Here is a 25,699-nt window from a genome sequence, read left to right as displayed (position 1 = left end):
CACTAAGATCTGCAACAGAGTGGACACGCCGGAGGGAGTGGAGAGAATGAGACGGGATCTAAGGAAACTGGAAGAGTGGTCGAAGATATGGCAGCTGAGATTCAATGCCAAGAAGTGCAAAGTCATGCATATGGGGAGTGGAAATCCGAATGAACTGTATTCGATGGGGGGGGGCGGGAAAGGCTGATGTGCACAGAGCAGGAGAGGGACCTTGGGGTGATAGTGTCTAATGATATGAAGTCTGCGAAACAATGCGACAAGGCGATAGCAAAAGCCAGAAGAATGCTGGGCTGCATAGAGAGAGGAATATCGAGTAAGAAAAGGGAAGTGATTATTCCCTTGTACAGGTCCTTGGTGAGGCCTCACCTGGAGTACTGTGTTCAGTTCTGGAGACCGTATCTACAAAGAGACAAAGACAAGATGGAAGCGGTACAGAGAAGGGCGACCAGGAAGGTGGAGGATCTTCATTGGATGACGTACGAGGAGAGATTGAAGAATCTAAATATGTACTCCCTGGAGGAAAGGAGGAGCAGGGGTGATATGATTCAGACTTTCAGATACTTAAAAAACTTTAATGATCCAAAGACAACGACAAACCTTTTCCGTAGGAAAAAATTCAGCAGAACCAGAGGTCACGAGCTGAGGCTCCAGGGAGGAAGACTAAAAACCAATGTCAGGAAGTATTTCTTCACGGAAAGGGTGGTGGATGCCTGGAATGCCCTTCCGGAGGAAGTGGTGAAGTCTAAAACTGTGAACGACTTCAAAGGGGCGTGGGATAAACACTGTGGATCCATCAAGTCTAGAGGGCGTGAATAAAGAGGAGGCATTCAAACACTGCACGGAGCGGCAGTAGCCACAGAGGCGTTCACGGAGCGGGATACCAGTGGTTGGTGTTCCGCCTTCATGGAGGGCTGCCATCTCCAAAAAAAACGAAAACAAGAAACAAACAAACAAAGCAGGGGTGGGTAAGAGTATGGGGCAGGGGTGTGGCCTGCTTGTTGCGGCGGTTGCTACCCCTGTTAGAGCTGGATGTTCACTGGGATGCGGATACAGCGCTGCTCTTGGCATGGTGGAGGGGTGGAAGGGAGTTGGGGCCGGAGGATGCTGGAAGCCAATAGTGATGGGTGGGAGGGGGGAAAAGGGTGGAGGGAGAAAAAGGGTGGGAAAAAAAAAGGGGGGGAAAAAAAAATAAAAATAAAAAAATAAATAAATGGATGAACTGCGTGGCTTGCTGGGCAGACTGGATGGGCCGTTTGGTCTTCTTCTGCCGTCATTTCTATGTTTCTATGTATTGCATGTTTGATGTCAGATTAAGGCCATTCTGTGTGCATTAGAGGCAGGAGAGGCTGAGGCTCTTTAGGTGGTGTCTGGGATTTTCTAGAGCAGTAGTTCTCAACCTGGTTTTCAGGATATCATAGAAACATAGAAATGATGGCAGAAAAAGTCCAAATGGTCCATCCAGTCTGCCCAGTAAACCCACAGCAGCACCCTCTGTGCCATAGAGGTCATCCCCTGTTGCACTCACCGCCCGCGGAACCCCCATGCTGGCTCCTTTCACTCGGCTACGCCTTCGGACCCTGCCTGGGACGTTGGCTGCCACGGTCTGCCTCTCCAACTCCTCTCCACCCGCACCCACCAAAGCCGAGGCCTCCGCGGCCTTGCCCGAGCATGAGATGCTGCCAGCTTCCAGCCCTGCCCGGGGTTCCCCCTAGGTGTGTGCATGCGGCACCAGCAGCTATTTAAAGGGCCTTCGGCGGGAAACCTGGGACTGCCCCAGAGGATAACGACATCAGCACGGGACTATATAAGGCCTCCTCAGGCTGTGCCCAGACGGCTTGGCAACGAGTCTCCTGCGTTGCTTCTCTCGGGATCCTGCGCTTCACCCTGAAGGACTTCTGTTCCAGTACCTGATTCCTTTTACAGTATCTGACTCCAGTTCCAGTGCCTGACTCCCACTCCAGGACCAGGCCTTGCGCCCTTCTTCCTGGAGTCTCTTCTGATGGATCTCTTGGTTCTGAAGCCCGGACTGGACCTCAATCTGCTCGTCTGCCGCCTGCCTCTGAACCTTGGACTGGACCTCACTCTGCTCGTCTGTCACCTGCCTCTGAACCTTGGACTGGACCTCACTCTGCTCGTCTACCCTGCGGCAGGATCAGGGCTCTTGGCCATCCCTGACCAGCCTGCCCTCTGACTTTTGGCAGGCGTCCACCTCCTGCTGCTGGCTCCTGAACTCTGTCTGTCTGGTCTTGCCTGCCAGCCTTCTGACTCCAACTGCTCCCTGCTCCGGTTCCAGACCCGGCACCTATACCACGCCTCAGGGGCCCACCTAAGTCCAGCCAGTCCCGGCACCCAAGGGCTCAACCCGTGGGGAACGTGAATTGGTATTGGCGAAGCTCCAGTTGGCCCCTATCTTCCTCCGGCCTCGCCTCCTGACTTTGGGGACCTGTGGGGGGTTTACCCACTCAGCGTCAACCCCAACTCAGGCTAGGGGTCCACAGACCACACCGTGGTTTCCACACTCCCATACTTAGTTTCTCAGACTGTAAAATTGAGGGCCCTTGTTTATTACTGTCTTGTGTCCAGTTCTCCATTATCTCTTGTCATTGAGGCAGAGAGCAATGTTGGAGTTGCAATATCCCTAATGAATATGCATGAAATATATTTACATATATTAGAGGCCATGCAGGTAGCAATATCTCATGCATATTCATCATGGATATTCTGAAAACGAGACTGTGATAATGAAGTTTTAAAAAACAACTAAAAACTTGCTTTTTTGAACGAGCCTTTGCAGGCAACCCTCAGAGCAATCATTGATATGACTTATGTTTTATTTCTCATGACTGTTTTAGGCTTTTATTTATTTTAATATGTTGTATATTCATTCCTCAATTTGTATTTTATTTGATTTTATTGTTAATTAACTTTATATTTTAAGTATGTGAATATCCTATTGATATAACATATTGTACACCGTTGTGATGTAACTATGAACGACAGTATAGAAAAGCTTCGAAATAAATAAATAAAATGTAAGCACAACAGGAAATGTTTATCAGATGACAAGTTCCTGCTTTCTTGGCCATATGTCCATAGCCATCCTGTTATTCATGACTACCCCAGCAAGAGAGGAATCGTCTTGTTGAACTCCAAGGCTGGAAATTTAAGTAAAGCATACATTTGTGCCAACCAGATGGATTTAATGGGGTTTGTCATCCTCTTTTCACTTGACGATGGAGATGGATTATATGGATGATAAGTGGAAGCAGAAGTAATCATAGAAGCATGGATATAATGATGGACTGAGAAGTTGGGAATGGTGTACCCATGGGTAACTTGAGAAGTACTGTATCAGAAAATAACATTCTTTTGAAAGCTCTTTTCTCATTCAGATAAAAGACACCTGCAGTTCTTAAAACTATTTGTCCAGGAATACGAATAGGGATACACTTGCCATTTCTTTCTTGAAGAAGATTTCCGTGATTTGAGCCATCCATAAGGCAGTCTGGGTTCTCACCTGGAGCCATTTTAAAGACCACAGGAGATAGTGGGGTAGGCTGTGTTATAGTAGTGTAACGATCCTGACTGCTGGCAGCCCTCTTGCCAGCAGGGGTCCTCACTGGGCCACACTCAGACCTGCTCTAGCCTCCGCCTTCAAGGCTGCATGATACAGCAAGGCCAGCCCTATAAAACCCTACTTCACTCTCAGCCCTGGCTGCTTGTAATTACCTTACTTTGCCTTATCTATGGTTCTTGTTTGCCTTGCCTACATGTATACCTTGCCTTGTTCTTGTCCTGTCTAAGTCTCCTAGTGGCCTAGCTTGCATGTGAATTCCTTACCTTGCCCTTGTCCTGTCTAGGCTCCCCAGTGGCCTAATTCACCTGTGTGTTCCTTGTCCTGATCTTGTTCTGTCCAGGCCCCAGTGGCCTAGCTTGTCTGTTTTGGCTTTCTTGGTATGATCCCTGTTTTGCCTTGTACCTTGTTTTATCTAGGCCCACTGGTGGCCTTTCTTGTCCTTGTGTTTTGGCCTTATTTCTTGCTCTGCTTAGGCCTTCCAGTGACCTTCCTTGGTTAAATGTTCTTTCCCTTGTGTTGCACCTTGTTTCTGCCTTGTGCTGCGTTTAGCTTCCCTATTCTTGTATCCTTGCCTGCCTTGTTTCCTTCCAGCCCAGACCTTAGTATCGCCTTGTTCCCGCCTGAACTCCTGCTCCAGTACCCTACCGGCGAAGTCCTCTGCTGGCTGCCAGAAACTGCTCAACCCAAGGGGGAGGTGGCTGGCCAGGCAGAAGAACCTGTACTGCCATGTCCTTGAGTCCTGGTACTGCTCCTGCTGGGGAAATACCTTGTACCAGCCTGCCCAGCCCTGATAAGTAGCTTGTAGCGCTTGTGCTATCTGGGTCAGTTGCAGCAGGTGCTGAGTGAATTGTTCTTGTAGTACCTACTGCTGGGTATACAGGTTCTGTACCATGGTCTGTATTTGCTGTAGTCTCTCGGTGAGGATGCTGCCCTGTTCAGGAGCACAGGAAAACGAAGGAAAAGAAGGAAAAGAAGCAAAAAACCCCTAGCCTATACAGCTCTGATTCACTCTACTTCCTTATTTGTCCAGGCACATGCAGCCCCTTTAGCTAGCTGTACTTAACTTTTAGGCTACTGCTACCAGGCCCCAGAGGGTAAAACATATCTCTTTGTTTTCTTTGGGTGTGGGTAAACAGTGTATGCCAGTGCTTAGACCAGAAACCCCACTGCTACAACTATATGTGATGCTGTGTTAGAAGGGGGCTGGAGAAGAGTCTGGACTCCAGGTTTTTTTTTCCCACAGAAAATGCTTTCTTCACAGTGAAACAGAAGAATAAGAGAAACAGCCTGCTTACCTTAGCAGCATAAATCAAGACTTCCAACATTCACAGTCTAAACAGGATATCTGCCTGTTCCCTCCTGGGCCTGCACTCATAGGGGTAGATTTTCAAAGGGTTACGCGCGTAACCCCCAAAAACCTACCCCAAACCCCCCCCCGTGCGCACGCTGAGCCTATGTTGCATAGGCTCGGCAGCGCGCGCAAGTCCCGGGGCTTTCCTGGAGGGCGTGTCACGGCGGCGCGTCATCCGGGGGCGTTCCGGGGCGTGGCCATGGGCGTGGTTCTGGTCCAGGGGCATTCCGGGGGCGTGGCCGCGGCCTCCGGACCGGTCCCCGGACCGGAACCTGGTGCGCCGGCAGCCGGCCCGTGTGTGCGAGTTACACCTGCCTCAAGCAGTCGTAACTTTGGGAATAAAGGTAGGGGGGTGTAGATAGGGCTGGGGGGATGGGTTAAGTAGGGGAAGGTGGGGGGAGGCGGAAGTAAAGTTCCCTCCGAGGCCACTCCAATTTCGGAGCGGCCTCGGAGGGAATGGGCAGCGTGCACAGGGCTCTTCGTGCGCAAGGTGCACAAATGTGCACCCCCTTGCGCGCCCCCACCCCGGATTTTATAAGATACGCACGGCTACGCACGTATCTTATAAAATCTGCCGTACTTTTGTTTGCGCCTGGTGCGCGAACAAAAGTACGCGCTCGTGCTTTTTTATAAAATGTACCCCATAATTCCCTGCTCAAGGAAAGGCCCTGAGACCAAGATTCCTTCTGGGCTGTGCTGTAAGGTGGACCAGGCTAGATGTCTGGTGCTGATCTTTTAAGGGGGTCTCGCTATGCATTCCTTTACACCTCCTGTGTTACACGCAGCCACCACATCCATGGTCTCAGGAGCAGGAAGGGAAGAGGAACCCAGATCTGTAACTGTATTTAAGAAGCACTGATAAAGGGGAGGGGGTCGTATCTCCTCAGAAAAGGTGGATCTAACTGGTAAACATCTGTGATTAATTCATTTCATAGAAACACAGAATACGACATCATATAAGGATCTTAAGGTTTATCTAGTCTGCCCAGTTTCTTTCCTTTTGCAGTATCCACCTCCCCACTGCTGATTCTGTTTAATGTCTTAGGGTCACTCTTGGCCCTTCTGTCACCTTATGTTTGCACATCTCCTCTAGCTACCAACTGTTCAATATTCATTAAATCAGTTCCTTCCTTTGCTCTGTTGCCTTTCATTTTGCACACTGCCCTTCTTTTCAGCCTCCTGGTTGGTCTCTCTGAATCCTCTGTCCACTCTCTGTTTACAGCTCTTCCCAAATTAGGGGTGCCAGCCTTCCCAGATTGTCCTGGAGTCTTCAAGAGCTATAGCTGCCAACCTCCTGGACACTGCCCTTTGCCTCCCCTAGGCACCATTGTGGATGCCCCGCTTCCCTTAACCTCCTACCCGATGCCCCTCCATCTCTCTAATGGACCTCTGATTTCTCTGCTGCCGCCTGACTTCCAATTCTCCTACCCCCCTCTACCCAGTGAACCTCAGAATGCCCTCCCCTCCACAGACCAATGATAAGCATCCTAACTGGACCTGCGATCCGTTCCCCATCACTGCCCCTGTACAGATTTCAGGACTGTCTGTGCATTAAGCAAGGGGACTGAGTCAGGTTGGACCATGCCCTCACAGATCCTACTCCCTCTGGGCTTCCATGGGGGGTGGCGCTAGTGAGCACATGGCCCAGCCTGACTCAGTCACCTTGCTCAACACCTTTTCACAAATAGTGGAGATGGAACTCTAAAGGCTGCAGAAGGGTGGTGGGAGGGAAAAGATCAGGGATCTGGGTGGGAACTGGATCAAACTGGGTTGGGGGAAGGAGTCGTGAGATTAGAGTCTGTAGGGTAGAACTTTGCTGCCCCAGATAGAGGCCTATTTGGAAATCCAGGTCTACTGCAAGGAACCCTGTAGAATAATCAGGTAGTTTCCAAAAAAATGTTGAAAACCAAATGGTGACTCAAATTAATTATGTTATTAGCTTGTCACTAGTTTCACACATTCCTCAGGACTATAGTCCAGAAGGTATTTGCTGTGTAAAGATCAAGATGCTTGGTTGTAATTACCGGCTTTTACAATAACGTGACTTTGCTTTAGAACTAGCACTATCTGTCCAGTAATTTCAATAAAGATTTGTCTTGCTTTTTTTTTTTTTTTTTATAAATACAACAGTCTCTATCTATCCACTACAACAAGATATGTCCAAGGTAGGTTGCACAAGACAGAAGCTCTAGAATGAGGGGGTCATGGGATGAGGGTGAAAGGGGGTAGACTCAGGAATAGTGTAAGGAAATATTTATTTATAGAAAGAGTAGTGGATGCATGGAACAATCTCCCCATGGGGGTGAGGGAGACAAGGATAGTAACTGAATTAAAAAAAAAAGCATGGGATAAACACAGGATCTCTGAGAGAGTGGTAGGGATTGTAAAGTGGATGGGTGGATGGGCAGATTAGATAGGCCATATGGTTCAATTAGATTCTTACCTGCTGATTGCCTTTCCTAAAGTCCTGACAGACCAGTGTACTCTTGGGATTCTCCCTCCTACCAGCAGATGGGAGGAAAGCGTTTGACTTCTCTCTGTGACGTCAGCTGTGTATATAGGCTGGCCCAGCAGGGAGACTGTCGGTAGTCTCTGTCTCTAGCAGATTGTGAGGGGCAGCAAAAGCTACGCTGGTCCAGCAGGAGATGGTGAGGCCCCAGAGCAATGACACCTCCTTAGGGTCAATTTCCTGGGAAGCTTGGGCCGGGTGGGTAAACACCCAAGGGATGACAGCCTCTGAAAGGTCTGCTCATCCCTCCTCACGGCAGCCAGTGGTTCAGGGCCTCTGGTCTCTCCAAGCCACAGTGAGAAAAAAAAACCAAAACAAAACAGGGGAAGTGACAGTTGCCTGGCCTGAAGCACGGCCCTTATGCAGAAGGCCAGGAAGTGTGCCAAGTGCGGAGTCAAGCAGGTCCCTAGTGTTGCTGGCTCCTTTTGCCACAACTGTGATGGAGAAAAGCAGTCCGCAGTGGTAGTGATCGGGGTGCTGCTGCTGCACGCGCTTCTCTCCCGCTTCTGTTGGAAGTAGTAGCAGGACGCCTGTGTCATCCGGCAGCATCAGAGGGAGGGAGGGGAGGGACAGGTCCGGGGAAACAAAGGCAGAGGCTGGGATCCCCACAGCAGGAGGAAGAAGGCGAGTTCTCCTCAGACTTCATTCTGGCTAGGCACCAGGCATATTGCCAGAGGAAGGGCAACCACTCTCCCGAGAGAGCGAGAGCAAAGGCCCATCCCTCATGGGAGGGGTGAAGGCCCAATGCAGAGGTCCCAGCTGGGGAAGAGGAGCTCTCTTCCCAGGAAGAGGTAACCTGGGAAGAGGAAGGTGAATTAAAAGATTCAGCCATTAGGCTCTTTACATCAGAGGAACTGGGAGCTTTGATAGCCAAGGTGTCACAAGTTTTAAGCCTAAAGGAGGAACAAATCAAGAATACTAAGATGAGGGGGCAACCCATTTTGTCTGGAATAAAGAAACAGGACAAGGCCTTCCCCATCCACACAGCTATCCAGGATATGCCATCAGCGGAATGGGAGATCCTGGAGTCCAGGCTTAGGAGCTGTAGGACACTGCAGAAGTGGATGTGGTGGATCAGCGGCATAAGAAGAGGTTCTTGAGCCTCCCAAAGGTGGATGCAGCCATTTCAGCAGTAGCCAAGAAAGAATAGAGACACTTCTAAAGATGGCCCTTGAGCTATCATCTCTGGCATTAAAGAGGCAATCTGTGGAGGTTATGTGGCTAGTTATTTGGTCCCAGCAGGATCCCTAGGAACCAGAGGGAGGTGCAGTAGATCTGGGGCGATTTTGACAGTGCCGCACTGCTTTTCCTTCTGCTTACACCCGCTGGCTGCACAGCTCTCCTTGGTGCCTTTTGGTAGTGGCGCCTATGGCTGTGGCTTATTGACTATAGGCACCCTATGGCTCTGAACTTTGCTACCACCTCCGCCACGGCCTGTTTAGCTGTGATCCTAATCAGGACATACATAATATCTGCTATGAACGTAACTGCAGATTCCACTAGCCCCTGATCCACTGTACCTTCCCCAGGACCTGCTCCCTCTGGTTCCTGGGAATCCTGCTGGGACCAAATAATGAGTGCTCTTGCCGTCGATTTCGATGTGGCTGCACTGCTTCGGAGGAGGAGAAGCGTGCCCTGCTGGAAGAAGTCCAATGCCCTGTAGCCGGAAGTTGTTCCCTTGGCCATGGGGGCTGAAGAAGGAGACTGCTGCTGCCTGCTAGGTCAAGGGAAGTGAGTGAGAGCATGTGTGCTTGTGTGTGGGAGAGTGAGAGAGAGTATGTGTGCATGTGTGTGGGAGAGTGAGAGAGAGTATGTGTGCATGTGTGTGTGAGAGTGAGAGACAGCATGTGTGCTTGTGTGTGGGAAAATGGGAGCATGTGAGTTTGTGTGTAGGAAAGTGAGAGAGCATGTGAGTTTGTGTGTGAGAAAGTGAGAGACAGCATATGAGTTTGTGTGTGGAAAAGTGAGAGAGAGCATGTGTGTGAGAGAGTGAAAGCATGTATGTGAGAAAGTGAGACAGCATGTGAGTTTGTGTGTGGAAAAGTGAGAGACAGCATGTGTGGGAGAGTAAAAGAATGTATGTGGGAAAGTGAGAGAGAGCATGTATGTATGTGTGTGGGAGAGTGAGAGACAGCATGTGTATGTGGGAGAGTAAAAGAATGTATGTGGGAAAGTGAGAGAGAGCATGTATGTATGTGTGTGGGAGAGTGAGAGACAGCATGTGTATGTGGGGGAGTGAGAGCAAGCGTATGTGTGTATGAGAGGGAGCATGTGTGTGTGCACAACTACCACAGTTACTCTGCCTGCTAATCCATGACAATTTCAGGGCACCTGGAAATCAAAATTTACACGGTATGGATAAAGGGAAATTTTTTAAAATCCTTATTTTAATTGTTGGATGTTATTTGATGTGTCTGTTTTGAAATATTTTATTGATGTTTGGGAGATTTTTATATGAGTTTTTAATTATTGAATGTTATTCTATTCATTAATTGTTTTTAATTATTCTTTTTTATTGGTATGTTTTACTAATTTTGTTTTATGAGAAATGATAATGTTTCTGTTTTTTACATTTTTGCAGTGCATACAGAATTTGACTTTTGTGGTTTCCAATTCAGTTTTTGTCTGTACATTTCTATTTATACTGTATTTTTTCTTTATTATGCATTTGAAGGTCTATCTGTGTTTTGTATGTGTGATTGAAGTGAATTATTCTGTTAATGTGCGGTTTCTATGCAGGGATCTATAGCAGCTTGGATTGTTCTGTTTTCCTAATATGTTACTATCGTGGACCCTTGGGCAGGCTGAGACGGTAGATGTTATACTGCGGGAACCCACAGAGAGCGTCACAGCCGGGAGGCGGCACTGAAGAGACTCTGGAGAAGACTTCACCACTGGAAGCCCGAGGTCCCCCCAGGAGGAGCCCGTAGGAACCCAGACCTCTTGGACTTAGGTGGGACCCTATGCGACCAAGGATCCGGGCAGCAGCCAAAGAGGTGGATGATGAGGATGGCTGGGCCCAGGAGGCTGGAAGAGTCTTCACCCTCGGAAGCCCGCAGCTCCCCCGGGAGGAGCCTGTGAGAGCCTGAGCCGCTGGGACTTATGAAAATCCTCTGGGCCAGCAGGTACCGGAAACCTGAGGTGGTGGAAGAAGCCGAAGTCGGAGTCTAGGAACGAAGCTGGGTCAGACGCCAGAAGTCAGAGAACCAAACCAAAACCAGGGGCGGAAGCTGAAGACAGAGTCATGGGACGGAGCCGGGTCGGAAGCCAGAAGTCTGAAGAAAAGATCCAAGATCAAGGCTGCAACTAGAGACTCAGGAATGGAGTGAACCTCGTTGCAAGGCAGGGACTTGACCAAGCTGCAGGGTTTAAATACCCTGCAGCGTCTGATGTCATCTGGAGGCCGTCCCCTTGATTTCCCGCACTGGCCCCTTTAAGAGCTGAGCCCCCCCCCCACCCATGCACGCGCCTAGGGGGTGGGGCCCAGCACATCGGGTCGACGGCGTCTCTCTCGCAAAGGGAGAGCCGCGGCGGCAGCCATGTCGGGCCTGGATGGCCAAAGACGAGTTCGGGTGGGCCGGGCCGGCCCTGAGGTAGGAGGAGGGACAGGGGCATGGCCCGGTCCCATAACATAATAGGGGGTTTATGACTATTTTAGGTCTGGTGTAATATTTATAGTATTAACTTTCATAGGTAGCATTGTTGCTGTTTGAGTGGCTCTCTGAGGGTCATGCCCATGCCCAAGATACATTACAGTAGGCTTAATACCATATAGGTACCAAGTATCTCTTGCTTTTTTGCAAGGTTTTCTGGTTGGCACCTCAGCAATGCATGTAAATAAAATATATATATATATTATAAGTGATATTTTTACCTCAGAAGATTGTGCTTTGAATGTTCTTTTTCATGTAAAATCTGTTATTATAAATGCATACTTTTTAATTGTGTGTGAGGAGGGTCTGATGGGATGGGGGGAGCAAGACTGTAAATATTTTTTTCCTAGGGCACCTAATACCGTTGCACTGGCCATGGTCAAAGCTGTACAAACATTGAACAGAGAATCTCCCAACTCGTGGTGTCATGTATTGGGTGAGGGCCAGTTTTTCACTTGGCCATAGGCGCTAAATTGTCTGGCTACAGCTCTGGGAAAGTGCTTGCTATGGATGAAAAACTGGGGAGCTGATGCAGCCACCAAGACAAGACTAGGAAAGTTACCCTTTAAAGGGAAGACTATTATTTCGAGAAGAAATAGAAAAGCTGGTGAAGGACCCTAAAGTCAAATGCTCTGCCCCTATCTGCTGGTAGGAGGGAGAATCAGAAAGGTTTTTTTTTCTATCGTCACCTTTCTGTGAAGAAGGGCCCCGTGCAACAGGGCCAGATCTAGGCTGACCTGTGCCCTCTGTAAAAATTGAAAATGGCATGGAATGGCATCCCTTCCCCCTCACTGAAAAAAATACCAGTTTCCACCACTTGCAGCTCCTTTCATACCTTCCATCTTCCCGTCCTTACTCTTAAATTCCATTCCTGTCCTGTACACCTATCTTTCTCTACCCATGCTTATATTCCATTCCTGCCCCTCATCTTCCATTCCCACACCTTCAATCCCTGCAACCCTTCCCTTCCATTCTCTCCTCCTCACCTTTGGTCCCTACCAGCAGAAGAGCAGCGTTGGGGGCCTGGCAATTCTAAGCCCTGCTTCTTGCCCCCAGTGTCTCTCTCTCTCTCATAAACGGAGTCCTGTGTGGGAGACAGGCCCTCAGCACTGATCTCCTGTTGGTAGGGGCTGCAGCAGTATCAGCAGCGGTTTTGCGGGGGAAAGGGGTGGTTTCTCATCAGCAATTCTTCATCCCACGGGCAGAGAGGTGGCAGCAAACCGTCGTTGGCCCCCCCCCATGGTGGGCCCTATCAAAAGCGGGACTGGGCTCTTCTTCAACCCAACAGCTGCATCGGGAGGGGGAGGACCTGTGTCCCTGCACATGTGCACACCTCCAAAAGCCAGCCCTGCTGTGCTGCCTGCGACGCTCGGGTACACTCCATCTTTCTCTTGATCCCTTAAAAAAGGTATCACAGCCTCCTAAGACTCCAGTTTCCTCCCGGTCTCATGAGAGCAAGTAGGGTGCGAGGTGAACCATCTTTATTCCAATTGGCTGCGGACGCCTTGCACGTTGCCTGCTAAATCATGCGGGATCTACCGGACGATTTCTTTGAATGAAAAAAAAAATCTCTCTAATCCTAGCTCTAATTACAAACCCGCGCTCGGACCCGGTGTGGCCCAGCCCCTTACCGGGAAACTCCGGCCAATCGCGTCTCAATGTAGTGCCCTCCTTCGGCCGCGCCCCTCGGCCGCAGGGTCGGAGACCGCCCCTCTTTGTTACCTCGGCCTATCAGGCTCCTCGGAACGTCGGCCGCTGCTGGGTTACAGCGCCCCGGCTCGCGGCTTGACAGACAAGCGAAGCAGAGCGGTCCCGGGTGTGCGGGGCACTGCGGCTGCACCTGCAGACAGGTACCCGGGGGAGAGCGGCGGCGGCGGGGGAGGAATAAGAGCCGGAGTTAAGAACGGGGAAGTGGATGCGATCGAGGGAGGGAGGCGTCTGCTAGAAGCGGCAGGGAGGATTGCAGGGGCGAGGGGATGCCCGGGCGCTGCGTTGCGTGTCTCGCGGGAGGCGGGTGTGGGGGTGATCGGTGCGCGGCTTGGGCCGGGGAGTTTCACGCCTGCCTCCGTCTCTTTCCCCCTCTCGTTGTAGGTGCCGGAGGAGGAGCGCGGGCGCCGGCTGCACCGAGAGCGGACCCGGCCATGGAGGAGAGGGGATCCGCCGCCGCCGGGCGTTGAATCCGCTGCCGGCTCCCTCTCCACGCAGCCGGCATGACCGGCTCCAACAACACCAACTCCAGCCTGCACCGGCGGGGGCCGAAGGCGACCAAGCCCCGCTCCCGCAGCACCCAGGACCGGCCCCCGTCGGCCAGCGCGCTCCCGCCGGCCCCTTCCGGCGGCTCGGAGGAGGGGGACCGGGACGAAGCGGCGCCCTTCCACGTGAACCGGAGCGGCTTCCCCGTGGAGCCGCGCACCTGGGAGAGGATGTGGCTGCAGGCGGCCCGCATCCACCCGGAGGGCAAAGCCATGGTGGAGAAGATCCGCAACAGCGCCCAGCTGCGCGCGGTAAGTGCGACATCCCCCCCCCCCCCCCCGGTAAGGGAAAGCCGGTGTCCAGGTACGGGGGTGGGAGTGCCTCCGCCACCTACGATCAGCGAGCGGGTTCAGGGCGCTGCAGCAGTGTCCCGCCCCCCAGAGGTTTGCCCGGAGGCTCGTCTGGCTCAGGGGATCTCTCGTGCTGGAACCCGCATCGACTGAGTGCGCTAGAAGTACTATTTATTTACTAATCATACGCAGCGCTGTACAGATGTACCCGGTTCCATGGAGCTTATTGTTGTTTAGGCTTATAATGCGGAGTTGTTGTAGCCCTGAGGAAATCCGGAATCTTTCTTGTTGCGAATGCAGTTAAAACTTCCAGCAGAAGCAGGGATGAGCTAACAAACTATTATTACCTAACAATACAAATCCTGGAAGTCCCTTAGACGTGGACGACCAGGATCGCACGGGCTTTTCCGCGGAGGGAACTGTAAAACATTGTGTGTGTGTGTAAAAGGAAAGTGCCCGCTTGTAAGTGTTCTGTATAGTTTGCTTTGTGGGAAAACCTGGACTTCATTACACGATTTTTTTTTTTTTACTGCTGGCTGGTTCTAAATGAGATACGCGGTGGATATGCGTCAGTACTTACAGTAAAGGAAATCCAATTTCCTGTCCGTGTGTGATTAATGCCTGCAGTTGTTGTTGTTGTAGCGCAGCTGGTTTTGGAGTTTGTACAGCAACACTTTATAAATGATATTTGAAGTCATTTTTTGCATGTTCTTATTCTAATTATTTAAAATCTAAACAAGTGGAAAAGCAAAATGTAATCATACCTAAAATTAGCCCCACAAGGTGAATAATGTTTTCATTTTTTCTTTCTTTGTTCCCTACTTTGAACATGTTTTTGGAAAAGTAATCTGTGAAAATGCCACCACTAAAATAGTGGTCTTGATGAAACTGTAGACGGTGGACGTGAAACGTCAGTATTGCTGGGAGAGATTGGTTTTATTTATTTATAAAAGCAGATAGTATTTGCGCTAGATGCTCACGGCGTTATCCTGATAAGGACAGTGCACAGAGTAGCACAGGCTGAGAACCAGGGGAAGCTGGGGTTCAAATCCCATTTCTCCAATCGATGCCGTTTCTGTCCTTGGGGGAAGACGTTTCACCCTCCATTGCCTCGAATACATACTTAAATTGCATGCCCTCTGGAGCAGGGACCTACCTGCCATAATCGTAAGGCGATGCGCCTTGAGCTCAGATTTGGAGTTATTAAATGCCCAGTCTAAATCCAAATGCTACAGTTCTGCTTGGAAAGTCCCACCCCCAGCCTCCTGCATGGGTTGTCCTGTAGCTCTTTAATAGCGAGCAGCCCCTGCAGCTGACCCTTGCATCTGTCTTCCTTAGAGCTGCTATTATTAGGGCAAGGTTTAGCCACCATGTGATGCTCGGGCCTTTTCTGTTTGGTATCCTTTTTTTTTTTTTTCTCTTTCTCGCCCTGACATCCAAGCATCACTGTGGGTGAAGGGGGGCAGGCTAGCTCTGGATCCTGACCGGTCAGCGGGTGTGGCTGCCAGGGCTGTATTCAGCAGCCCTCCCCTAGCTCTAGGCCAGGGCTGTTGGTGCTGCTTCTGTGGACAATGCAAGGCCTGTGAGGATCTGCAGTACAAGGCTCGATTCACAGTACTGCAACCCCTTGCATGGCAATACATAGCACTACCCTTGAACTTTTCTTAGGTCAGCACCTGTTCTAATTTTGAGGCACGAACTGTTTAAAAGTAGGATATAGAATTTAAAAAAAATGTAACAGATGTTTGTGCCTTAACTGCGTCGACAGGTTTTTATGCTGAAAATTTGAAGTATCTGATCGGAGCCATTTTCCTCCAGGTAACCCTTTTTATCTTGCTGAAAGGATGTATGACACCCACGGGTAGGGTGATGAGGGTTAGCCCTGTGTCTGGATCAGAGTTCCTTGCCTCATCCCCAGAGCAGCTGTAAGCACAAGGAAGGAGGCGGACAGACAGCTGCGTCTGAAGTGCAGCCTTTTAACCTTGGTGCTCTGGTGTATGAATGCGCTTCTACCCCCAGCCCGCCTTAGAAGCTGCATTCCTAGCTGAGAGGGCTGGCTCAATTCTTAAATGATTTAAAAAGATCACATCACCAGTGCCTTTAAATAGTTGTCAAGTCTACATAAAATGAGCCATAAATGCATACCTTGCCGGAGACATTTCTATTAAGTGGACTTTTCTTTTTAAATCTCTCTCTCTGCGGTGACTGGATCATTTTGTGTTGCTTCTCCTTACATGCCGGTGGTGTTTTGCAGGCTCCTTTTTGGAAGGTGTCTCCCCTGACATCGTTCGGGTTGCTTGCTCGCTTTGTGTTTGGAAGTTATTCCTTGCTGTAGCAAACGGGAATTGCTTCTGTTCTTTCTATCCTCGCGCTGAACTGCTGACAACTTTAATTGAACAGTGTGGCCTGGGCATCCTCCTGTCATCTGCAGTACAGATGTGCGGCCGTGCCGTGCAGACTCACCCAGTCATTGCCGAGTAGCTAACTATAAATATGCAGGCATCCTTAGGACCAGATGTGCTAACGATTTCCCTCCCATTTTGTGACTCCGCGGGCAAATGCTTCGTCCATAGGGCCCCGAAGAAGCTGTCTTTAGATCTAAACAAACCGCACAGTAACCGTTGCTTGTGCCAGTGAATGAATCATATGGAAAACAGTTGAGATTCAGAGCTCTGAGTTTGGAATTTATGGTAAAGGTTGAGTTCCTATGGAGTTTTTTGGGGTTTGTTTTCTCCCTTTTTCTTGATGCTTTGTGCAAGACCTTACCAGCCGGGGCCAGATCATGGAACACAGGTAAAGGACTGGGGGGTGTGGTTTTCTCACCTGGACCTCGGAGAACAGCAAGGGGAGTCCAAGTTGTTTGGGTGCTTCCAGAATCTGGCACCCTAAATCGGGCCCTGCTTTTAGCTATGAATGCCCCACACGACTGTGGAATGCACAACAGACACATTAACTCCAGGCACGATTCAGCGGGCTTAAGAAGCAGACGGGCCACGCAGGACCGCGTCCTGTGTCCCTTTCCTTATTCCCAGGAGGAACCGCTCTTTAGATTACCACGGAAGGAAACTGGAGGGGGAAGGGCTCTTTTCTTGACTGCTGCCTCCGAGCATAGCCCCATCCAGTAGCCGTATAACAGAACAACCTGAAGTTCAGGACTGTTTTCGGGAGTTGTGACCACCTTCTTCTCCGGGACGGAAGGAGAATCTCGGTGCATTAACAGAGAAGGGCTCCCCACTTACAATCAGCGTAGCTGCCAGTCCCAGCAGTAAAATCTCTCACCAAGGTGGCAGCAGCGCTTGCAGGGCCGGTCCTAGGGGCATGCAGAACAGACTATCAGGTCTGCCCATAAAATCTCCTCCTCCTCCTCCTTGACAAGCCCCCCCTCCCTAAATTCCATATTCTCTCTCCCCCAACAGGGTTCTTCTGTTTCCTTCTCCTTACACACATGCAGGGTCCTCTTCATCTCACCCTGCTGTTGGAGTCTTCTCTGCCTCTCCTATGCTTTTACTTAGGTGCCCATCGCTCGATCTTCCTCCTCAGATTTCTGTCGTCCCACTCGCAGTTGCTAAGCTTAGACCTCCCTGGAAGTCTCCAGTTCCTGGTTGGAGCTTAAATAAAGTTCTCCGCACACTGATGCAGTCTGCATCTGAGCCCTCGCAAGGAGGTGTCCTAAAGGTGGGGGCTTCCTAAGCCTCTTCCGGTGACCTCAGAGTATTCAGGAGGAATGTGCGTGAGATTAATTTGCATACACGGGTTCGCCCCTTTCTGCTTCTCCTGCATACCTGATTAGCTGCTGTGGGGGGTCACCAGGACATGTTTTGGGAAGTCCTATTGTTTTAACGTGGGTCTGTCTGCGGATGGGTAAAATCCATGCCCTTTCCTGTCAAGAACAGCGGCTTAATGTTCCTTCATGCAGCCCAGTGGTGGTGGGGGCTGCTTGTCTTGCTAATCAGGAAGTAATTTTGCAATAATTTTGCACTAAGCCATCTTCACTCTGGTTTTCTCCTAAAGTTTAGTGTTCTGACTTGGACTCTTGCTTGTCAAAAAGTTCCATAATTTGCACCCTCTTGAAGTAACGCATCTCCTCTTTAGAAGGTGCTTCCTGTAAGGTTGATGGGGCTGCCCCATTTTTTTTTTTTTTGTTTCTGCCTCAGGATCTCCTTATGGATCCATTTGATATTTATAGAGTGTAATGAAGGTTTTCTTGAATCACCTCAGCACGTCCTTGCTGGTGTTTAGTAAGATGCCTCCATCTTGCTTTGCGGGTAATGGTAGGCAGAAAATGAGGTGGATGGAAGCGGGAGGGGAAGGGGAGTTTCAGTCCCCACTCTGCTTCTGAAAAATCGTGTACGGCAGGGGGTAGACAAGTCTGGTCCTCAAGAGCCACAAACAAGCCTGGTTTTTAGGATATTGCACAGTCAATATGCATGAGATGGACTCGCATGCCCTGCCACCACGGTATGCTTATAATGCGGAGTTGTTGTAGCCCTGAGGAAATCCGGAATCTTTCTTGGTTGCGAATGCAGTTAAAACTTCCAGCAGAAGCAGGAATGAGCTAACAAACTATTATTACCTAACAATACAAATCCTGGAAGTCCCTTAGACGTGGACGACCAGGATCGCATGGGCTTTTCTGCGGAGGGAACCATAACTGGAGGACTAGGTCTTGTAGAGCTGTAAGTGGTAAGCAGGTTTCTGTGTAGGCCATAGCACCGAGGCTGGTTTGGTCTCTGATTGGATTGGGGAGGGGTGAGGATCAAGTCCTTTCAGCCCCAACTTCCACTTTTCATCTGGTGGATTGTTCTGTTCACTTGGATAGATGCAGGCTGTAAGGGTTAAGTGGTCTGGTTGTACAATGGATCATCTTGGGGATATGCCTCTGTAAGTATAAAGGGCTGTCTGTTAGTGCCAATGAATCTTTTCTGTGGAGACCCACAATGTTCAATGTTGCCTCTCCTGATGTTAAATGTTTTTAAGCAGCCTTTGGGGATCTTGATTTGTTCCTTAGGTTTGCTGGGATATCTGTATGTGGATGACATTCATATCATTCCTTTCTGGGGAAGAGTCACAGGCAAAACAATAAATCACACAGCATACAAACCCGTGTTTCACCATAACTTTTAAAACTGGTAAAATATAAAACCAAAGACGAAGTCTTGGATTTTAACTTGGCCCTGATCTTCTGATCCTAGAAAGAGCTTCTTTTACCTCTAGTTCAGCTCCTTTGATTTTATGGTGACAGGGAGGGAAGGAGGATTTTGGGAACTGTAGATCTGTATGGTGTGTAGAAATAAGTGTGATTATTGTTCTGGGGTTTTGATTATTGGGTGATTGTGTGTAACCCCTGCTTAGTGTGGTGGTGTTTTTTTTTTTCCCCAATATTACTTTTTGTTTTGATTTATTGTTCTACTTTTGGTTTTTTATGTTGAATTGTTAAATGTATTTTCTTTTAACCTTTTGTACACTACTTGGGATGGTCTTTTTTAAAAAGCCAGAAAGGTGGTTTAAGAAAACAGTAAAATAGATGCTCTACCTCTTTGGGGAGCTTATCTAATTTGTCATATGTTGTTGCAAGTGGGCACTGGGGAAAATGATCTCTTCATGTAAATTATCTGTAAGTGTGCCAAACTCATATCATATAATTTTTTTTTTGTTTGACAGTTTCTTCCTCCTTCCCCTCCCTCCTTTGGGCTATGACTCCCTGGGCCTCCATTCAATGTATACCAACGCCCTCCCCTCATGCACTGTATAGTACTTAGATTTTCCTGTATTTGGGGTTTGGTGCTTGTATAGAATTATACTGCTGGTATTTTGAGATCTATTACTGTCACACTTCTGTTTGGGACAGCTGCTGGCTGAAGGCCAGATTTACGAATGCTTTTTTTCCCCCCATTCTGTGTCTATGGGGAAAGAGGTTTTCAGTAAATCAGGTCCCTTAATGTGTGAAATTACAGGGAATAAGTTGACACTGCATTTAACAGATAGGTGTGCTAAAAAGTACAGATTTAGAAGTGCTAATACCACAGTGTTAATCCTTGAAGTTTGCAAGCTTAAAAACCTAGTGCTTATGAACTCTACTCTGCCATGCTTTTGGCCTGGGCATGCTTCTATCAAGTGGCTGCAGTATTGTGAGAAATTGATGTTTTTGTAGTATTCACATTTGTAGAGTGTTGATGGCCAGATAGAGAATGAAGAACATGGTGCTATAGTCTTGCCGGTGTACAGTTGCTGTGCATGTGTGAAGTTCTTCCCTTGATCCCACTACCCTACAGCTTATAGCAGACCCTTTCCTGGAGTAGATAACTCGACTGGCCCAATCATCTAGAGCATGATCACTGAGGATTTCAGTGCCTGGGCTCTTTGACCCAGGACAAACTATATCATAGTAGTTGTGTTAAAAACTTGGGCCTGTTGTCTGGGACGCATGATTTTCCTTTGGCCCATTCCCTACCGCTGGTGCTGAGGATAGCTTCTACCAATGCTAAAACACTTCCCCCAACAGAGGAGTACAGGCTTCTGCCCTCACGAGCATAATGGAAACAAACCCCCCTCATGCCTCTTCTTGCAGCTCAGTTTTATGCTATTTAGAGCACAGGAGAAGTGTGAGGCCTAGTGGTTAGAATGGCCTAGGAACCAGGAGTCCTCCTAACCCTTTCCATAGTGCTACTCGATGTACAGAGACGTGTAAGAGAGAATCCCTTCTCTGTAGAGTTGACAATCTAGTCAAGACTCTCAGAGAAGAAGAGAGATCTCAGGAAATATTGTATATTTATTGCCATAAATGTGGTTAACGTGGACAAGGCTGTGATCAGGAAGATTTACAAGTAAGTTCCGGAAGGTGGGCTTTTTTAGATGAGACTTGAATATGGCCAGATACAGGGATGACGCACTAAATCGGGAAGGTTGTTCCAGGCACACAGTGCTGGAAGGTGGGCCAGATAAGAGCAGCTGCTTCTTCTTTCTTTTAAACAAAGATTTTTTTTTTTTAATTTGACAAGCATACATTTTATTACATCGTAATCAGTTGCAATTCTTGACATGCTATCAGAAAAGAATTGTAACTAAGAAAGAGGCAACTATATAATTTCTTCTGTCAGATTACGTGTGGCGTTTACACTCTTGAAACTGAAAGAGTTTAAGTACCTCTTAGCAACATGGGGTGTACTGCTGTTGAAGGAAATCAAAATACATTGCGATTCATGCAAGAATCAGTCCAGTTCCATGGTTATTTTACACCAGGTGTTTACATTCAGAGTGAAACATTGTTTGCATGGTAAAATAGCACTACACTAGTGCAGCCAATCTCCGGCCTGCACCAGACTGCTGGCCTTGAGCTGGCTGGCTTCTGGGTAAGGAGAGGGAATCCCTTTTTATTCCCTTAACATGTTGGTAGAGCAGCTTACCTGATGAATGGTGATCTCGAGGAGGATTGTAGGGAGAGAAGAGAAGTAATGCGCTTCAGAGGGATTACATATGCAGGTGAGTAGGAGAAACCTGAACTGTGTATGTAACTGGATGGGCGCCAATGTAGTGAATGGAAAGAGGTTATGGCATTGGAAGAAGATACATCTTGCAGGTGAATTCTGAATAGACCCCAGTGAAGATGGACGATCAAGTGAGGGACATGTGAGGGGTGGATTGCAGTAGTTTAAGCGGGATGTGATGAGCTTGGATAAAGGTTTTAGTAATGTATTCAGAAAGGAAGAGATGGATTTTGGTGATGGGTTAGAGAAAGAAACATGTTTTGGATGTGTGCAGAGGAGAGAGAGGAGCTGAAATTGACCCCAAGATTGCTGGCTGAGAGGACTGGAAGGACAATGATGATATGTGCAAGGATAGGAAAGGGAACATAGAGTTCAGAGGAAAGAAGTTCCGTCTTGGCGATGTTAATTTTACAGTGGAAGTGGGCTATCTAGATGGCAATGCTGGACAAGCAGATTGAGATTTGGCACTGATTTTTGGTGAAAGTTCTGGTGCAGCGAGCCAGATCTGGGAGTCATCTGCACAGACGTGGTAGTGAAAGCCATGGGAGGAGATCAGAACACCAAGGGAGCAAATATAAAGAGAAGGAAGGCCCAGAATAGAGCCTTGAGGCAATACTGACTGATGAGGATAGCGGTGGAGGAGGATTCACCTCAAGATACATCAGAAGGGCAATGGGAGAAATAAAAAGAACAGAATCCAAGTGTGGACAGTATCAAGGAATAAGAGCCAAAGGCAGCAGATGGGTCAAGGAGGATGAGAATCAAATAAAAAGCTCCTGGCCTTGGCCCTGAAGCGATTGCTGGAGACTTTGGCAAGACTGTATCTCTGAAATACAGAAGGCAGAAGCCAGATTGGAGTGGAGCAAGGATTATTTAAGATGCAAGAAAATCAAGGTGGCGAGAGTAAACTGCGTGCTCGAGGGCGTGGGATGTGAAAGGGAGAAGAGAGCGGGGCAGACCTTAGCAGGGCAGGGAGGGTACAATGAAGGAATTTTGAAGAGTGGGTGGGATCACAGCAAGCCTGAAGGTGGCAGTGATGGGCCCGTTCTGCGGCCATATTCTGTGTTCTTGTTGCCAGGTCTGAAGGGCTGCAGCAGGAAAGGTAAGTGAATGGGCCGTGCAGTCTTCATCTGTGTTCCTATTCTGTTTCTGCATTGCAATTTTATACTTTTTGGAATTCAAAGGGTGCCTCTCTCTTATCCCTATGGCCTCTTATTAAAATTCTTCCCAGGCCCCACGCTCAGCAGTTTGTACTCTGTTTAACGCGGCAGGGTCAGTGAAGGGATTTGATGAGGGTCAGCATACACCCCCCAGCAGTGGCAGGGTTTAATAGGAGCTGCTTTTGGCAAACTCTTACTCCCTTGCCCCTGTGGGCGCCCCCAGCCCCCTCCGTCCGTCCGTAGGAGGGATGGGTAACCTCACCCTTCTTGGCTACTGATTTACATGTGGGATACTCGTGGTTTGCTGGTATTGGAGGGGGAGAAGTCTGCATGACCCGTCTGAACTGGTTCACCCTGCAACATTCCTGCCAAAGGGAAGGGTGACCAGATTATTCATGCAGGGAGACTTCCCATAAAAAGAAAAGGGGAATTCTACATGGGCTTTACCAGCTCTTTCTGGAGCTGCTGGTGCGTGGCCTTCGCCTAGACACAGTCAGACGATGCTTACAGTCCTGTTCTGCTAGTTTCCCCGTCAGCTGTTATTTCCAGATCAGAACATTTAGAAAAGAAAAACAAAGGTGGTTTTTTTTTTTTGTTTTTTAGTTTTGAAGCGTGATGTGTAGTTGAGCTCCTGGACGTTTCTCAGTCTTTTTGCTTGGAGGCATTAATTGATCAAAGCTGGAATTGTTTTATTAAGCTCTAACACTTCAAACAAATTGTATTTGTTTTTTATTGGGGAAGCTGGAGTTGTTCCAACAGCAACTTGAAAGAGGCCACTTCACAGTATTGATCAGTTGAAGCTTTTAATGTGCTTTCCTTGATTTCTAGGATGGTGGATCACTAGCTGAAAAGCCACCAGAGTGTAACACCGTACGTGGTCTCTGAATGCTGACGGTTATATTTACTGAATGGTGGTTCAGAGGATTTTCAGCTGTGTGCTGCTATTTCCGAATGATCTACAGTGAATCCCTGGTGCTGAGCGCTGACCGCGGGATAGGAACCTCTAATTCCTTCCTGTAATGTGTGACCAGTAACGCACTGCAGGAGACCCGCTCTGGGTGCATATGCAAACTGACTGGGACTGCCGTCTAACTATAACGGAGGAGAGTTGCCCCGCGCCTGTATAGGCAGACTACAAATTGATCTTTACCCCTTTTTCCTCCCTGTTCTTCCCCCCCCCCCCCCCGCCTTCCCCGTATTGCCCAATCCACTCTCCACTACCACACATGGAAACTGAGCTCCGCCTCTTTCTCTCGCCCCAGTGTGCACTCTCTCCCTCTGCACACCTTGATTATGCACTTCTTGCACCTCATAGGATGGGCTAGCGCTATTAGTAGAATACACCTTGTCTTCATCTCCCCTGTGCATAGCATATTAAAGCAGGCACAGCTGTGGCTGGCACCTGCATCCTTCCGAAAAGCTGATGTGGCTTTAAGAGAATGAAATTTGGAAGGAGAGAGCCTGGGCTGCAGGTGGAGCAGATCCTACAGCAGGGATGGTGAACTCTGGGCCGCGAGGGCTGGCAACAGGTCTTGGTGTCAAAGGCAAACAAGTTTTGGAAATTAGCTTTGCTCTTAGGCCATATGGATGCCAAGATCTCTGAGTATCTGCTGTCCTGCCTGAAAACCAGACCTGTTTGTGGCTCTCGGGGACCACAGCGGAGAGGGCCAGCCTTCATTCTCTCCTAAACTTTTACTTTTTAGAGTAAGTAGCTGACTGCCATTCTCTTTTTGTAAGAAGCGTGTAACTGACCACTTTTTGTTTGCGTGCATGGCAGTAAAGGTTAAACACAAAAATAAAAAGGTGATAACCTGTTTTCTTATTGGACTAAGTGCGCTTCTTGCGTAGCTTCCTGCAGCTGCTCTCTCTTCATCAGGTCTGAAAAATGGACACCAGATTTCCCCCAGATCTGTTTCAGGAATCTTTCCCAACAGGGTGCTTGTTTTATAGTTTTCTCTTTTAAAGGAATTATAACCCGCACACGTCCAATGCTCAAGGCAGGGAGCAGTGTTAAAACAAACAAATACAGAATTAACAGAAACAAGATATATATATATAAAATGGCAATGCATAAATAGCGAGGATGATAATTTAGAAATCATTTGAGTGATGCGCCTGTATCCAGGGTCAGATGGGCTGAATTTCACCTTCCTCTAAGGATTTATGGTTTGGCTCTGAGTAATTTAATAACAAAGTACTTGCAGCTAACGCACATGAGCAAGTTCCCTAGCCTGGCGTGCTGACGGTTTTCCCTGGGTTGTAAGCACAGCAGTTGGCTAATTCGGTACCGAGCCTGATCGTAGCCTGTGATAGGGCAGCGGCCTACTTGTTTTCATTTGCTTTCTCCCCCCCCCCCCCCCCCCGTCCTTGACTGGTGAAGGATATAGGATGTTCTGATGTTCCCTTCCCTCAGCCCCCGCCCCCCAAACTTCCTTCCTAAGCTTTGTGGGCAGGAAACGCTGAGCTCAACGGAAATTGGAAGGTGAATTCTGTGGCCATGCAGCGGTGCTTTCCTTTGCAGACCTGCTGTGAAAGGACATCCGGCTGTGGTGGTGGTGTGACGGTGACTCTCTGTTGTAATTTGCGACGTTTAAATGAAGCTAATTGCATTTATTTGCCTCCACGGGCTCTGCCTTGGCTTTCTTTAGTTGGTGTGTTCAGTTTCCCCCCCCCCCCCCCGTGTCAGGGCTTTTTGACACAACAGCAGTTGCTTCAAGAAGTCGGTGTTTCTGTCATCGGTTGGGACGGTGATGGGTGCAGATGCTGCGCTAGCCCTGTTTCTTCGCGACAGTGAATGCGCAGTTGAAGAGGTCTCGCACGTTTCTTAGCTAAGTGTTTGATAATGCTTGAGCAAGCTGCCGAACTGAATGGTAGCAGCTGCTCGGCAGACGGCGTGCCGGTGTTAGGCTGGCCCTTGGAGCCCGCCTGTATGGGAATCTTAGTGTTTGTGCCACATTTAGCCATGTATACTAGGTCCAGACTCTGGACCTTCCTCCCCACCCACCCATAAGACCCGGCCTATCCTTATATCTGCACTTGTGACTCTGAGCCACTCTGAACAGAGATTTGCCAGCTGTTCTTAGACTTCTTATGAGGTTGTCCAGCATTTGACAAATGAACGGATTGAAACATTTTGAGCCCGTTTTTCAGTTGGGGCTTCTTCTAACTGGAATCTGGATGCTTCTGGGATGTGAAGCGTGTGCTCCTCTCCACCAAATCCCAACCCGTCCCCTGACCTTTTCTGCATTCTTATCACAGAGGGATTTCTAAAAGATTGGGGAGCTAGAGTTGGGTCTCCAGTGGAGAGGAATGCATTTCTTCATGGATTCATCCTCCATTAATGTTCAACACCTGATTGAAAAAGGCAAAGAATAGTCATGAACTGTACACCCGCTGAAGTTATATGTAGCCCCGTTTTATTC

General features: G+C 48.8%; 1 protein-coding gene across 3 annotated transcripts in view; it reads left to right on the top strand.

Moving 5' to 3' along the window:
- The first annotated feature begins 12,863 nt into the window (after positions 1 to 12,863).
- VASH2 (vasohibin 2) overlaps positions 12,864 to 25,699 on the top strand; it is a 65,536-nt gene continuing 52,700 nt past the window's right edge. For all 3 annotated transcript variants that reach the window (XM_029593225.1, XM_029593223.1, XM_029593224.1), the window contains exons 1-2: positions 12,864 to 12,940; positions 13,182 to 13,594. In XM_029593225.1, the coding sequence (XP_029449085.1) occupies positions 13,301 to 13,594 (294 nt within the window). In that variant the 5' untranslated portion in view covers positions 12,864 to 12,940; positions 13,182 to 13,300. The remainder of the gene's footprint in view (positions 12,941 to 13,181; positions 13,595 to 25,699) is intronic.

Source organism: Rhinatrema bivittatum, chromosome 3 (assembly GCF_901001135.1).
Source record: "Rhinatrema bivittatum chromosome 3, aRhiBiv1.1, whole genome shotgun sequence".
Classification (NCBI taxonomy): domain Eukaryota; kingdom Metazoa; phylum Chordata; class Amphibia; order Gymnophiona; family Rhinatrematidae; genus Rhinatrema; species Rhinatrema bivittatum.
Note: the sequence above shows the minus strand (reverse complement) of the source record. Positions and strands in the feature narration are given on the sequence as shown.